This window comes from Podarcis liolepis, assembly GCF_965112155.1.
Source record: "Podarcis liolepis genome assembly, chromosome: 5".
NCBI classification, from domain to species: domain Eukaryota; kingdom Metazoa; phylum Chordata; class Lepidosauria; order Squamata; family Lacertidae; genus Podarcis; species Podarcis liolepis.
This window is the reverse complement of record NC_139556.1, coordinates 51,844,673-51,861,827: the sequence shown is the minus strand read 5'-3', so window position 1 is coordinate 51,861,827 and position 17,155 is coordinate 51,844,673. Positions and strand designations below refer to the sequence as shown.

The following is a 17,155-nucleotide window of genomic DNA, read 5'->3' as shown; positions in this document are numbered from 1 at the left end:
AGGGAGTCAGGTAACAAAATTTGGGGTGGTATTCTGGCATACACTTCTTTCCTGTTGGGTCTCATGGGGGAATTGTGCAGGAACAGACACATACATGCACAGAAAGGGTGGGGGAGTAGTGACACAGAATGAAATTTAGCACAACATGCTGGTGTCTTGGTTAAAAAGCCACAGTTCCATAATGCTATAGGTACTGCAGCGTGAAAGGAAAACATATGTCTGAATGTGCTTGTCTGGACATGGCTTCTTACACCTCTTTGGGCAACTGACGTACACTGTTAGGTTGTTTTCATAACTGCATCCTCTCCTAAGTACTATGCAAAAAATAATAATTTTTAACAGTATATTTTTAAAAGAAAATAAAAGGAAAGGAAAGGAAAAGCAAAGCAAAGGAAATGGACAGAAGCAGTAGCACTTTAGTCAGGGGATCTAACACAATAACTTACACATTTGAATGTGCCCACAATGCATATTAACTCAGATATTAAACCTCACTCTTCATGAGCCTCAGTGCCAAGTAGCAGCACACAGGATCTCAACATTAGAGAGCAATCCTTTGCATAGGCGCCGACTCCATGGGGCTTCAGGGGGCTCGAGCCCCCTCAAAAATTTTTTTGGGGGGGCTCAGCCCCCCCAATAATCTCGGGCGGGCGCCCTTCCACCAGAGCGCCGCCGCCGTCCCCCGCCTCCTCCCCACCTGCTCGTTCGCCAGCCAGCCAGCCGCGCGCCCTAATCGGAGAGCCCCGGCCAAGGGAATCCCAGCCAAGGCACTGCCGGAAATCCCGCGAGAACAGGGGAATCCCGACTGGCCACACCTCCCAGCCAGCCAATCGGCTGGCTGGGGGGGCGTGGCTTGCCCGATTTAGGGACGGAGCCACTTTATTTGCATATTCATGAGCTTATTTATTATTCATGAGCTTTCCCGGGCCCCCCCAATATTTTTTCTAAGTCCGCGTCCCTGATCCTTTGTGTATTTACTGGGGGGGGGGGCGGGAATCATTCTGTTCAGAGGCACTTACTCCTAAATAAGTGTGTAAAGGATTGTGGTTTCAGTCTCCTCTGCTGACCTTACAGCTTCTCGGGCCTTCCAAGTGGACCAGAAAGGATCAGCATCATTGTTATGCGACTTAAGCTTACCAGCCACAATGAACCAGTGTTTCAGAAACCCTCAGATTAGGTGTTCCACACAGAGGAAAAATAAAATATATATTCTTACCTTAGTGGCCAGAGCTTCTGCACTTTCACGGCATGTCTTCTCAATTTCAAGGTGGCTCTGTATGCAGCTCACTTCCTCAATGACCATGTGAGAAACTAAAGCATAAGGGGGAAATATTTGATTCACACAGTGTTTAATGAGTCAAGCCTTCCCTCACTCTGATTTTTATTTTACTCAGATCATTCATCCTATGATTATGAAAATCTAATTCAACTTCCACGTCAACTACTTCTTTAAAGCTAATACTTTATCCATATTAAGCAAAACATATCTATAAAAGGACCAGATGTTTATGAATGCTTTAAAAAAATAACTAAACATTAAGGTCAAAAATGATACATAGTATTTCCAAAGTTTTGAATACAAGGAGAAACAGGATTCCCATCTGATCCTATGGCTGTTTGATCAGACTGCCTCGGAAGGAAGGCCCACTGTTTTAATGGGACTTATTACCAAGAGAGAGAGCACTGGATTGCAGTCTGAAATTCCTAACAGAACCTACTAAGCATTAACTCTTCTTTCCCAGTGCTTCACCTCTCCCCAAAGTGCATCCTGTATTATTTCTAGTCCTTCTACTTTACCTCTACTTCTGCATGCTTGCCTTCATCCTCCCTGCCCCAATCACCACCCCATCAAAACTCATGCCTTCCATTCTTATAACAATCACATTTTCTTACTTACCTCTTCCCACTTCCTATAGCATATATTGCAGCAAACACAAAAATAATTTCAAACTAATTTTTATCATCCTAATTGCTGTTGTTGTTATTACATTTATATCCCAACTTTCCTCCAAGCACTCAAAACTGGCACACATGGTTCTCCCCCACCCCAATTTTATCATCACAACAACCCTGTGAGGTCGATTAGGCGGAGAGACAGTGACGAGGCCCAAGCTACATGGCTGAGTTGGGATTTGAACCCGTGTCTCCCGGGTCCCTGTCAAACCACTACACCGCAGTAGGAATTGGAAGGGCGGGGAAAACAATTATTTTCTATAAATAAAGGTTTTTAAATACATTTTAAGCTTTCTATCTATTTTTTCAAAGCTTAATATTTCCTAAAGCCTAAACTCTGTCCCAAACGGCTTAATTCCGGTCCCCAAAGCTGGCTGAAAGGTGCAACAGAGTTTTCAAGATGCAAAGATTCAGGGGTGACACTGGTGAGAGTGGACACACTTCCTTCATAAGAACATAACATAGGAGGCTGCCTTACACTGAGTCAGACCATTGGCCCGTCTAGCTCAGTAGTGTTTACATTGAGCCTGCTGAGGTTTCAGGCAGGGTTCTCTCTAGGAGTGGCCAGTGGCACAGAGTGGGTGTTGCCCCCCCCCCCAGCATCTCAACACTGCTGCTTACCAAGAGAGATTGGAGGGGGGGGGGTGAGGCATGGCGGCTATGCAGCCAACCAAAACTCCTGCCACTAAGCACTGCACCACACTGAGCTCCCCACCCCTGACCCCGTCCATAAGTGGCAGCGACAGTGTTGGGAAGCCAGGAAAGCAATGGAAAGAGAGCTGCTTCTGGTTCTCTTCCAGCCTTACTTGGAGATTGAAGCTTTGGCATAGAAGGTCACACATGACTATTCTTCAGAAGCACCCATATTTCTGGCCAGACTGCTGGATCTATAACCTGACTTCCCATTACTGTCTATGATATTTTACACATATTTGATAAAATTGCTTAAGTTATTTTGAGGCATTAAAGATAACCTTTCTAAGTGCCTTTAAGAATTCTTTAACTCTTCAGTGAAATTTTGTTTCCAAATTTATTGCAAGCTGCCATGAGCATTTTTTAAATGGAAAGTTGGGTATAAATATTTAAACAAACAACTGCCATCACCGCCATCCAATTTACATCGCAAAATTTACATGTTTACTAAGGAGTTCCACCGGGTGGTACCGTATTTTTCTGTGTATAAGACGATGCTTTCTGATAAAAAAATAAAAGGACAAAAATTGGGTGTCGTCTTATACACAGATAGTGAATGCAGAGGGGGAGGGGACGTGTGATTAATGGCAGCAGCAAGCAGGCGATTGGGCAGGCGATTGGCGGCTGTGGGAAGTGGACGGGTGGGCTGTTGGTGATGGCAAGCTGGCAGACAATTGGCAGCTGTGGCGAGGTGTGCAATCAGCAGTGGCTGTGGCAAGTGATCGGCAGTGGCGGGAAGGTGCGTGAGCAATTGGCGATAGGGACCTCCCTCCCCCTCCCCCAAAAGCTAAACAACTTAATTTCTTAATTTGGGGTTTAAAAAATAGGGGTTGTCTTATACACGGGTGCATCTTATACACAGAAAAATACGGTATTTAACTTTAAAAATGTGCAAACAGAACAGTTTATGTTTATGTACTGCTGCTTTCACCCTCTCCTTGTCCCGCGGCATCCCCAAATCCGCTTGGGAAGGTTGGGGAAACCCCACAGAACAGATTTAGGGGGCATGCACTGGTTGAAAGCAACTCATTGCATTTAGTAGGACCTATTCCCAAGTAGGCATGCATTAGATTGCCCTTGTATATGCCCAACGGCAGAGCTATAACCTTTACATCTCTGCCTTGAATACATAAGTCTCACTGTCTCATCTTCCAAACCAAATGAGAAAACTTCAGAATAAAAGCAGCCTCCAGTTGTAGGATAGTTACCCAACTGCATATAAATGATATTGTTATGAAGTTGTAAATATCTGTTGCTGGGAATCACAAGTCCTGCTTTCATGTCTTGCTTATGGGTTCCCCACAGGGCATCTGGTTGGCCACTGTGAGAACAGGATGGGTCACCGGCCTGATCCTGCAGTGCTCTTCTTATGAGTACTGTGTATCGTTATGGGATACTAGAGTTGATGTGTTTTCTTTCCGCTCTATTCCGCCTTGGTCAGACCACACCTGGAGTATTGTGTCCAATTCTGGGAACCACAATTTAAGAAGCACAGTTCTATGATTCTTTCACACTTGAATCCAAGCCCTTTGGGGCTTTATTGGTGGTGGTGGGGAAACAGTGCTGTGAGCTATGGCTCGAAAATGAATAAGAAGCCAATGGCTTTCTCCCTCTTGTTTGCTATAATTGTTATTTATGTTTCGTGTTCTGTCAGCATCTGGCACTGAACCACCAGAGAGATGAAAGAAAACAGCCTTAACTGAAGGAGATATACACAGACACACCGCAAGAGCCTAGATGTGTTGTTATAGCTGGGCCTAGAAAACCAACACATGGCAGTAGTTTCCCATGTAGATGAGGTAGAAACACAGAGACACCAAGGGAAATACTCAGCCCTGGGATCCAATAATCAAAAGAACACAGAAGCCCTGTACTTTAAGAGGTTTATCTTCTATTAGGTCAACCCAGGCTACCTATTTGGCAGCGTGTCATAAGCCAAGAACAGGAGTAAGCACTGCATGCGCTGCAGACATACTGTCAGAAAATGGAATGAGTTGAGCAAAGCATGGGGAAATGCCGCAAATAATCTCTGCCACATGCTGCAGTGGAAGGCAAGAATAATAAAACAAATGGTCATCAGCCAACCTCTCTTAGGCCACAATCCTACGCCCACTTACTTGGGAGGAAGCTCCTCTGAGCTCAGTGCAAATCACTTCTGAATAAACACATATAGGATCAGGCTGCATGGAAAACCAACTTCAATGCCCTAGAAATCTAAAGATGTTGAGCCAAGAAAGCAAAGCTCATAGGTTGGATCCTGCTAAAGAAGGTATTTTGTAGTCTTCTACCACACCAACCTGGCACGTTACAATTTTCTAAGTGTACACAAAACAGGTTTTACATGTATAATTCAATGCGTAAAATGTACATTTGGAAATGTGGGGAAAATTCAACATTGTGTGAGCTGGCTTCTGCACCCCCAGCTTCAGGGAGCTGCACTGGGGAGAAGAGGAAAGGGAAGTCCCATTGTGCAAGCAGATGTCCATTTTGTCCATACATAGACACCACTGAATTTCACCCAGCGTGTATTATGCAGATACACAGACCAGGTAGTTCAGGTTTGGTACCCGGATGTATGGTAGCGTAGAATGCATTCCAGCCTGAAGAATCACAACAAACAGAAAAAATAAGCTATTGATAATGTGTCACCGAGTTGTGACATCTGTCTAATCCACTGTCAAAAGAAAAGAAAAAGTGATTACATGGCATTTGTCCAAAAAGCTGCTTTGTTGTTTCATAAAGTTAGCCAAGAAAGTTCTGATTCCTTTTACATTAAAGGGTAGGAGTAGTACATTAAAAAAAAAAGAGTCACTTTACATTAATGGTAGGAGGTGAAAATTAACTAGATTTTTCATGTAAAATATAAAGGGTTCGTTTCTTAAGACCTCATGCTTCATTTAAAGATTAGTTAACCTGCAATTATGATTAAATTCCAAAGGTAAAATGTATCTGAACACACACACACACACACACATATATATATACACACATACATACACCCCCCTTTCCTAAGACTGTCCAAAGTTCTTATTATGCTGATATTAAAATTCATAAAGCAACACTAAGTGGCCAAAAACCTCTCCAACCTCAACATTTTTTCAGGGGTAATAATAATATGCAGCAAATGCAGGCCAACCAAAAACCACTTAACTAATTAGTAGTTGCAGTCGCCGAGAAAACATGAATCAACACTGTTATTACAAGTGGCACATTTGAGTGGCATCTAATTATGACTTGATGAGCGTGATACTTGCATTATCAACATTACTACCGCATCCCATCAGGGACTAAAAGCCGCTGATGGCATTGACTGCAAGAAACTCCCCCTCAATGGCACTGCAGCACCCAACAATCTCCTTGGCAGGGGCACCCTCACTAAATGACACGTTAAGCGTAATTACTGGCCGACATTGTAAATAAACAGGATTGGAAGTGAAAATTGTACCAAGTGCATAAGACACAATCTGACACATTGGAAGTGGCAGCCTTAATTGAGAGTTTCTTTGACTGCTCAAGATCATTTCAACTGCATTTCTCGGAGGACAGTGATTATAACTGTGGAGACAGACGGCATAATGGTATCAGCACTGCTGACAGAGCAGTGAATTAAATTGTATCTGCTGTTGTGTGAAAGCCTTGATGAGAAGTACAGATCCTTAGTGGTCTTATCATTATCACACAATGGTCATGTTGTCATCAACCTTTCTGGCTCCAATTGAAAAGAAATGATTGTGTGTTGAAGCTTCCCCCCCTACCACCACCTCCTATCTCTTCTGCTGAATAGAACCAATTTTCAGAGAGCTATGAAATCACGCTATAGGGCCTAAAATGCAGCTGCTTGGCATACAGACTGGGCCCCATTAAACAGGAATCACGCACAATATGTGTTTATGCCGGGAGAACAAATAGAAGCTGAGCGCAGGCCAAGTTTATTCACAGACACAAAGCCCGTGTAGCTCTTCATCAATATAATTGCCTTTTATATTGTCGTTTAAATAATGGGCTCCATTATTGCTGTAAAATCCTAATATTCCTGGCATTTTATCGCTATGTTTACAAGGTATGTCTTTTTTCCCCCTTTCTTTTTTTAAAAAAGGGAGGGGGTGAAGCACATGAAAAGGAAGATAAAGGAAAACCCACGACATTTTACAAGAGCAAATATTACTTTCAAATTTTAAGACTCCACTCCTTGACATTTTCTGCCAGGCTCTTGAATTCCCAGTATCACTAGCACATATTAACAAGTCACAAGGTGTCTGTGTGTGCCTGCCCTATTCCTTCCACTTCTTTTCACAGGAATTTGACTTAGGCCTTCCCCCCCCCCCCTCAACATATAGCCACTCCACCAGATTATTTCAAAACAGCTTAAAGTTTAGGACTATTTCACTGGAGGTTTTTCTACTGCATTTATGAACAAACGCAAACCCCAGCCATGTAAATTTCTTTGTCATCTATGTATGAGGTGCAGGTTCTTTCTTTTAACCCTCTATTGCTAATGCCTAATACTGCAACAAAACATGCTATGGTGACAGAGACCTAACATAACAGGCTGCAGTACTGTTGTCATCTCCTCTCTTGAGAAGCTATTCACGGGAGGGCTTTCCACTCCCATTAGCTGTGCTTTGTTACCTCCAGACACCACATGGCATCAATAGAACCATTATCACACAAGAGGGAAAACTGGATATTTGGTGGAGGGGATGGGGGGTGGGGAGAGTTGTTAGCATATTTATTCCTTGCGCCAGTGGGAGACATCATCATACCCACTTTAAATTTGGTTATGTAGATGTGCTTGATCCTTCATAAAGAAGTCAGCAGCCTGAGCCTTAGACAGTAAAGCAAACAAGCCTTCTCCAATATATTGAATTTGGGTCCCCACCCCATTTCCCACCACAGAGATATTCAAAGGAAGAGTTCCACACAGCCGTCACAGCCAGTTCCAATTAGAACCCTCCATATGTGGGCAAGAATAGCAAAAGCACACATGAATAAACGTAAAATGTAAATAAAAGAGGGCAAGGGCAGAGATTTCTTTTCCTTGCAATTCTTTGAACTAAAGAAAATGTTCTCTGTCTATCAGCCCCTGGCTAGCATTCTGGGTATTCCAAAAATTAAAAAATAAAAATACTTCAGCAGTTGACAAATGTTGAAAGTAAGGAGGCAAAAGCTGGCATTTAGTGTATTCGTTTCAAGTAATTTTACTTATAAAAAGAATAAGTCCTTTGGAGAACAAATACTCCTGCCACTTTTCAACCCAAGTAATGCTATCCAAATGGAAGTATTTAAAGGAATATTTCATTCCCCTATACAGATAGAAAGAAAGAAAGAAAGAAAGAAAGAAAGAAAGAAAGAAAGAAAGAGGAAGGAAGGAAGGAAGGAAGGAAGGAAGGAAGGAAGGAAGGAAGATTGCAATAAGACAGTAAACAGAAGTGATTCTTTGACCAGAAAATGTAAATGGAACTGGTGATGCCTTCACCATGTCAGAACTGAAATGTAGGTTTTCCATGAGGTTGCAAGTGCCTAGAAAGCATATTGACGTATGTTTTTGGCATTACATCACAAAAACAGTGTTTATTGTTTTCAAAAGTCTGCAAAACAGGCAGAAATTCCTCATCGCTGCATCTTTGTGACAGGGAGAACTATACCACTTGAATGTCTGCCTACTTTTAACAGCATTTGTGTGCCCTACGATAACTTTTTTGAAAAAACAATATGCAGCTTGCTTCCGATTTATTTAGAAAGAAGTAAATGATGCTTTCAAAGCTCTACAATTACCTTTAAAACTTAGACGATAAAATCTTTCTCATAACTGCAGTTCCATCAACTTATGCTTCTCATGAGGCATTTAAGCAGGGGAGGGGTGGCAGAGGGGGTGGCAGAATCCCTGCTAGGAAAAACTTTGTGCCTAATGTGCCAGAAAAGGTCATCCTTGTCAAGCTTTATCTTCCGCATTTTTTGTGGGTAGTGAGCAAGCATAATTTCAAGGGACTGCCATAAAACTGCCTCTCAACCTGTCTCAGCTTTTGCTTTCATTCCTACACATTTTCATGGCGGTTCAACATCTGGAAGATTTTACCAGCTACAACAGGGAAATGGAAATCCCACAAGAGGACTATTAGGACTACTTCATGTTGTATTTTGAGGAGGGAAAGAATATGATGCAAAGTGGGGAGAAAGTGACCCTCTTTCTCGAGGTTTCTGTATGTGCCAAAGGAATTGTGGGACACAAAGGGGTCTTACAATAGGCTTCAGAGAAGGCAGAAGTGGGCAAGTCTATCCCACTGTTGCTACCCCTCACTAAAACCCGGCCCAAGGCAATGAGAATATTAGCATTGCCCATTCCTGAGCATGACCTTAAAGAAGCAGAGATGGTAATGCAAACCAAAAACAAAGATCACCTCCTCCAAGTTACCCGTTTCATTGTGGGGCCAAGCCATAGGAGCCAACTCCTAGGGGCCAAGGTCACTTCGGCCCGCTCAGTAAAATATTTGAGGGGTCCCCCCTTTCTGTTTGATGGGCACTGCCATTCAAATGGTGTGCGTGCATTGTGTCATGTGATCAATTATGTGCAGCAGGGCTTACCACCTCCCCCCCTCCCAAAATGTATTTTAAGTTGGCACTCCTGGGCCAAGCATATCGCACCTAGTCAGTACCACACTACTTACTGGTTTGTCCAATCCACAAGGACTTAAGAGCAGCCTTGTTCAAAGATTTAAATCTCCCAGTTGAGAGATCAATTGGGTACCTGATTAGCTTTTTATTAGGGGACAAGTTTGGAGAATGTTAAGGAGAAAAGTTTGCGGGGATGGTAAGTTGAATTCCTCAGGGGAGCAAACTCTTATCTGACAGAATGTCTGATTTTAATAATCACTCTGTGTAATGTATTTTACTCTGTTTAATTGGACTACTGTTATTAGTAGTATTTTTGTACATTATTATTAATCTTCTCTCTCTTTTTAAATTTCAATTAATCTTTTTTTCTTTTTCTCTTTTTTTTTCTTTCCTTGCTAAATCTGAAAATGAAAAAATAATTTTTTAAAAACCTGTGAGGGTAAAACCCCAGAGTAACTGAATTACTGTACAGATTTCCAAAAGTTAGATCTGAGTCACAACACAAAAGGTACTCAGAAATAGCTAACTGGTGTTTGCCCATTTGATCTGTTAGCAAAGAACCCTTATTCCTTTGGAAAACACTACTTACTTTTCTGAATCTCTTCCAACTGCTTGACTGCTTCATCTCTCTGCTGCTTGATTTTGTCACACTGCCGGAAGATAAAATGGCATTTTCAGAAATTAAATAATTAAATCAACTTCCACATAATCAACAGAAAGCAAAACAATGATCAGGAATTAGGGTAAAGCTAAAACCAAATTTTAAAGAAAGGCAAATGGTAATTTAGAGCCAATTCCTGCTTTTGGTTTTTAAACTCCAGTACAAAAAGCTATGGGACGCAGGTGGCGCTGTGGGTAAAACCTCAGTGCCTAGGACTTGCCAATCGTATGGTCGGCGGTTCGAATCCCCGCGGCGGGGTGAGCTCCCGTCGTTCGGTCCCAGCTCCTGCCCACCTAGCAGTTCGAAAGCACCCCTAAGTGCAAGTAGATAAATAGGTACCGCTTTATAGCGGGAAGGTAACGGCGTTTCCGTGCGCTGCGCTGGCTCGCCAGAGCAGCTTCGTCACGCTGGCCACGTGAGCCGGAAGTGTCTTCAGACAGCGCTGGCTCCTGGCCTCTTAAGCGAGATGAGCACGCAACCCCAGAATCGGTCACGACTGGACCGTACAGGCAGGGGTACCTTTACCTTTTTACAAAAAGCTTCAAGGTTCAAATGACAAGATTCATAAGCTGCACCATCAATTGTGGAGAGGACATGCAAGTTAAAATGGACAGGTTTCCTCTAAAGATGTTATTAGCAGCTCAGACTACCTTGATATTTCCCAACTTAACATTCCAGCTTAATATTACAGCTTCAACAGCTCTTATCTCAGAGGAAATTCCTTTCCCACAGCTAGTGAAGGTGGAGCAAGGAAAGCCACTTATGAAGAAGCACTAAGCCGGGTTGGATCCTCCCTCCTAACAAATGTCAAATGGAAGGCTCTGATCCTGCATGGTGCTGGTCACTTTTTCTTGAGCAGCTTCCTTTATGTGCAGGGAAATCACTCATGAAGGAGGATCAGCCAGCACCGTGCAGGATCGGATGCTCCTGCTTAGTTAAGCAAGAGGACCTGATCCTGCATGGTGATGTGCATCCAAACCTTTTCAAAAAGTTTTTAATGCACACCCGCTCAACTGTTGTGCAGAAGAATCCAGGGTGGGATGTGTAGCCCTGATTCAGGGCCACAAAGCACACCAAGGGGATTCTTGTACAGCCCTTAAAAAGCATATTCTTCCACTGCTCTAGGGCTTGTTTATACAATCACAGATGCTCAGACTCATCAAACTTGGATGGTTAAGAATTGCTGTTACAAGCCTTCCTTCCCCACAGAGACAAATTCTTGGGTGATTCAGTCCTCCTCCCTCTACACCCATTACTTGTAATCACAAAGTATTACACCCACCTTAGCATGCCATGACACTGCTTTCATTTGAATGACATCTATTCAGTCAGTTATAAGCTATTCAAGAATGACTAATTGTCCTAGGGTATCTCACCTTTTCTTCCAAAGTTCAACTAATCTCTTGAATGGGTAAACAAATCAGGCAGTAGAGACCTATCCTCACCTTCTATGTGCATATATACTGATCAAGTGAAAGAGGAAGGGGACCAGCCTGCTACCCCTACTCCTGACTTCTACATGTGTCAGAAGTCCCAAGCTCACCTTCTGACAAATGCACAGAGGACAGGGCAGGACCGGCAACATGATCTGCTTCCCCTACACATATATGGTATGTGCACAAACAGGAGACGCTAAGGGTTAAAAGTCAAGGAAGATGTGATGCAGGAGATCTGTGACCAGGCTCTCTTGTTTCTTTTAAGTTATAAGCAGCTATAGGGGAAGGGGGCTGAACTGGATCAAGGCCATTCTGCAGGTAAAACACGTTGCCACATGCAAGTTTTCACAATATAAATCACACCACTTATACTGACTGATATTTGCCTTACGGGGGGGGGGGGGTGCACCAGAAAAACAACAGCCTTTGTTTAGTGTGGGTGGTGGGAGAAGTTGACTGGAATACTAGTGTGGGGAAATGTCTATCCTCTCTCCACCATGCAACTTCCAAATTTGATTGAACCATGCTCATATCTCTTTTTACCTTTATTTGTTCGTTTATTAACAAAGGATTCCTGACCCTGCTTGCTCTGCTCACCAACCCCTTTGCCAGTGCCCTTTCCCATCACCTGGCCAACCCTCCTCCCTTTACACAACATTCACCCCCTCACAGCTCTCAAAAACCTCCCTATCCCCTCCAAAGGAAAGGGAGGGGCTTCAGAGAGAAGTTTGTCAAACTGTTATTTGAAGCAACTCCTCCCCTTCCATTAAACCTCACTGCAGCTGTGTTTAATGGAGGGGGCAGGCACTTCAGAGAGCAGTTTGGCAAACAACTTTCTGAAGTTCCTCCCCTTCTCCGTTAAACAGGTCATCTGGGAAGCTTACAATTTTAAACACAGACACTAATTCAACTAAAAATCAGTTAGTAGACATCAGTAGCCATTTTTTTGACACATGCCATCAACTATGCACATTTTAGGGAATAATAACAAGCAATGATGAAGCCATACAAATTTCCCTGGGTGGGGAGTTCCAAAAGTGTGGGGCCACTACTGAAAAGGCCCTGCCCCTATCTCCCACAAGCCTCATAGTTCTTACTGGCAGGCCAGGGAAAGACAACCTGGAAAAATCACAGATCTCCCATATCACATCTAATTTGTGCTCTGCAGCTTTTCAAGGCATTGTTATACAAAGGTAACTGTCAAAGAAAGACTTGAGTTTGGAAAACATTAGCTGTTATTTCACCCTGGCAAAATCCAAATTCTACTGAAATTTCAGGACTGCAGCCTGCATATCCATTCATTGAAATAAAGCAAAATGATAAGCAACTGTGGGAGAAGATAGAATTAAAATGTCTCATTGAAAAACCAGATATGCCTGCCACAACAATGGAGTTTCTACCTTTTAATATCTTAAAGAAGAAGCCCTTTATGTCTTAGAATGCAAATGAATGGTCAAGGACAGCAATTCTGGAGGTGCCAGCTGCCCCTGCCTCCAAAGTAGTATTCTTTTCTCAAATCTTAACACACAAAAACATCCACAAAAAGACAAACCCTCTTAGGGTATGGAAGAGAAGACGAAATATTCATGTCAGTGGTTCACAATGATCAGACTCAGAGGCCTGAATATATGGATAGTTTTGCTGTAAATCAATAGTATGTTGTATTTACTTTATGAGAAGACTGTGAATGGAAATCAAGAAAAGGAACCAGTGCAAATGTATAGCTTTCTAGCAACAGAAACTGGTTATTTCCATGAACAAAAATATGCAATGTGCAAAAAAAAAAGTTCAGAAATATGGATTAGAGATAACCAATGACTTATTATGCTGACTCTCTTAAAATTTGTCTCAGTGCAGATGTTAACGCCACTGTTTTCTTAACTGTTGTTAAAAGATCAGGAGCTAGTCACAATCATGTCCATTCACTTCCCAACCCCTGCAACATGAATTTCCTCCAACATTCCCTTGTCAGCCTTAACCATGGCAAAGCATTACATCAATGACTCGTATCAGGTTCCATCTCAGCTACGGAGTGCAAATCTGCATCAATTTCAAAACCTGATTCAGATAGAAATTCTGGTTAGTGTTGACGATCGTTAGTCTTGATGCTGTAGGGGTGTACTGCAGTCTTACAAGAAGTTGTTTTGAGCTGGAAAGTGGGGAGAGGACTACACAACACTGTAGCCTCCTCTCATAGTTTTATCTGCGACATTAGTACACTAGTCTAGGGTAGCCCCTTACTGTCAAAAAAATTCATCACACAAAAGGCCTTTCCATATGCCAATTTATATTTACAGGTGCAAATTTGTAATTCAAACAGAAATATAGTGCATTCTGTCCAGGTGCCAACTGATAATGGACAACTTCAAGGCCTTCTCCCTTCTTGTAGAGCTTATCTTAAATTGGACAAGGACTGGATGACCCTTCAGATGGTGGCCTCCTTCAAAGAGAAGAATGTCTCCTGACAGCCCTTCAAACCCTGCAGTAAACCAAGGCTTGTGGTTTGTTGCTCCCAGCTCCATGAAGGGTGGAGTGACACAGGAACAATTCAACAGTGTGCTTGAGCAAAGTGCTTGTTGGTGGTAAGCCAAGGTTTATGGCTTATCATGGCATGTAAACAGAGTACAGGACACATAATTATTATGAATTAGGAAGTTGCAATGACAAAACCCACAACCCTGGAAAGCCCCAGCCACAATGCATCAGTAAAGGCAAGGGGGAGCACAGCAAGATTCACCTACTGACATTGTTGGTCAAACAATTGTTCATTTAGAAGATTAATTGCCCACCTTTCAGTACAAGTTTCACAACACAATAAAGGCAATCACAAAAACAGTAAATGGAAAAACCCAACAGCAGCAATAAAAGCCTCAATAGTATCAAGTCACATTAACTTAAAGCCTGTTTAAAAAGAAAGAAAAATATTTAAACTGATCTAAAAAAGACGAGCTCTCAAATTCTGTCCTCAGCTATCACAACTTTGGGAGACCACGGGGGAAACTTGTTTTATGGGTGTTAATATTCTGATGGCCCATCAAGTACTGGATCTCGAAAGGCAATAGAGTACGTATGGGAGAAGATGCTTCCTCAAGGGTGCCAGACCTAAACCAGTGCCATCCTTGACATATCTACTCACTTAAGTCCCATTAAGCTCAACGAAGCTCATTACCAGTAAAGTGGGTATAGGATCACAGCTTAAAAGAAACAGCACCTCACATTTAGACTACAAACCAAGGATGCTCAACAAGTGGCCAAATCCCTCTCGTCTAAGAAGGGATGTGGTTGATGAATCAAGAGAATATGATAAAACGTGATTGTGGACATCGTCTTGGCATGGACATCTACCAGGAGCACTCCCAAGCTGCCCCTTCTGGGTGAGTGTGATCCTATTTAGGACGGGCATTTCCATCACTCCCCAAGTGTTGGGACCACTCACCATGAGCTATTTCTTCATCTTGTCCAAATTAAGCTTCTATTTATTCACAGTCATCCAATCCACAAGCAACTTTAGACTGTCTTTTAGGAATGGAATTTTGGAGGCTGCCTGATACTCATTCAGACCAATGGTCCATCCAGTTCAGTACTGTCTACATTGACTGAAGGTTGTTCTGCAACATTTCAAGACTGGAGTCTTTCCCAGCCTACCTGTAGATGCTGGGGATCTTCTGCATACAAAGGAGATGTTCTCCCAATGAGCTACAGACCTTCCCACTAAATTAGACCAGGGCACTGGGTTCAGATGGAGGGGAGGAATGGTGATGGGAGTCATTCCACATAGTTCACTGTTTCACTTGCTGTAGTAACCACCATGAGCACTAGGTTTCTACCCATTTCTTTGTGTGGGAGGGTAGGGAGGAGTTTGCAAGAAACCTGATATTGGTTTTTGCTTTGCACCTCTAACAGGCAGGAGAAGAAAATGATTGCAGTGTGTGCTCCGGCTTGCAAACTGCATCCAGGCCAGGATTAGGATAGGAATCATGATCTAAGAGGCACATTGTGGTGGTGGTGACAGTCTGAAATTACTGTGTAAATAAGGAAGTAGTTTTGTTATTGGTTTCTGCTGAAAACTTGCATGATAAATTTTCTTATCTGAACTAAATACGGGCAATGTCAACTATAGCTAACTACAACGAGAATTCTCTTATATCAACATATCAAGTTTGGCAGTTCTCATTCTATGGCTGCAATCCAAGATACACTTACCTGGGAGAAAGTCCCACTGAACTTAATGGGGCTTACTTCTAAGTAGACGTTTATGGCCTTGTTATCCACTGGGACATACATATACAGTATGACTATACACTGTGCCACTGCTGGGAGCTGCTGGTTGGCATTGGCTCATGACAGGCCTTCTAAGTGGTGGCTCCCTGAAGAGGTACATCTGTCTCCCTCATTACTGACTTTTAAGAGGAATTTAAAAGCAATCCTGTTTAGCCAGGTATTTGATGGCTGAACAACATTGAATCTGGCAAAAGGAAATCATTGACTGAGAGAATGTGAATGCTTTAAAATAGTATTTTTAAACTGTTTTTAGAACTTTTTAAATAGTACTGTTTTAGTTCTGCTGCTCTGGCCTCCTTTTGTGGAAGGCAGGTATAAATCAAATAAGTAAATAAAGGACAAAATTACTAAGCAAATTGGTGATACACAGATATACATACCAGTAATTTCCACCATCACAGTGGTACCAAAGTACTACTATGGTTATGGAAGTTGCTGCAAATACTTCCTCATATGGATAAAATATTTGTAAGGGGAAATGCCAATTGTGCCAAGGTCCATCAAAATCAATAGTTAGACAATATTTTATATCACATGAAAACAAGTACAAACCTCTTCTTTTGTTTTCTTATTTTCTGCTCTTAGATCTTCATATTCACCAATAGCTACAAAAACAAGATACATAAAAAGTTATCTCGGTGGTGCTCTTCATAGAAATCTCATTAACTTTCACACATCCATAAATTTTACAGCTGCAAACATCATGTTGCAAGTCTATAATAAAGATCACTTTGCTTACTGGAATAACACATAGCATTTATACAGGACTTTAAAAGAGTGTTCAGGTAGTATCATAGAATCATCACAGACATTATCTGAGCAATTAAAAGACATTTAGGATGCTATATATCCAGTCATTTTGTTACTCGTGCAGAATATACCCTTTATTTAGAAATTTTGCATTACTGAACTCATGTTCTCTCACAATCAAACTAGCTGGTATAATCACATCATGAGTGAAGTTAGATCTTCAGTAACTGCAACACCAATGGTGTTTTGACTTTATAGCCTCAACTTAATTTTAATTACTGATTTCTAATTTTCCCCACAAGGTGTGCATAGCGGTGCATAACTGTAGGATGGTTCACACAACATCACACACACAGTCACAGTTATGACAGTATACATATAACTTTGATATTGTTACCACAAACAAAATGCTTTTTAGCAGGTACAGTTCACACGTCCAGCTGCAGTCATGTGCTTATTTATTATAACATTTATAAGCTGCCCTTTAAAATGTTCGCAGGAGAGCTTTACATCAACAACAAAATTACAGAAACACTAAAACTAATAACAAATAAAAGCAGCATTTAAAAGCAATCTTGCATAGAAATTGCAGGTATCTATTTATTTCGTTATTATATTTGTTATCTCATACAAGAGGTCTCTGGACAACATACAACGCTAATATCTAAAACCAGAAGTAAAACCATAAAAAATACAAACAATTCAGCCAATATTCAAGTCAAGGGGAAAATATCGAACAATTTAATCATACAAAAGGAGCAAAAAACAC

General features: G+C 41.9%; 1 protein-coding gene across 4 annotated transcripts in view; it reads right to left on the bottom strand.

Annotated features, from left to right (window-relative positions):
* SHTN1 (shootin 1) overlaps positions 1–17,155 on the bottom strand; it is a 68,691-nt gene that overhangs the window by 46,380 nt on the left and 5,156 nt on the right. For all 4 annotated transcript variants that reach the window (XM_083504952.1, XM_083504955.1, XM_083504953.1 and 1 more), the window contains exons 2-4: positions 16,189–16,241; positions 9,848–9,908; positions 1,217–1,311 (exon numbers count right to left, since the gene is read on the bottom strand). In XM_083504952.1, the coding sequence (XP_083361078.1) occupies positions 1,217–1,311; positions 9,848–9,908; positions 16,189–16,241 (209 nt within the window). The remainder of the gene's footprint in view (positions 1–1,216; positions 1,312–9,847; positions 9,909–16,188; positions 16,242–17,155) is intronic.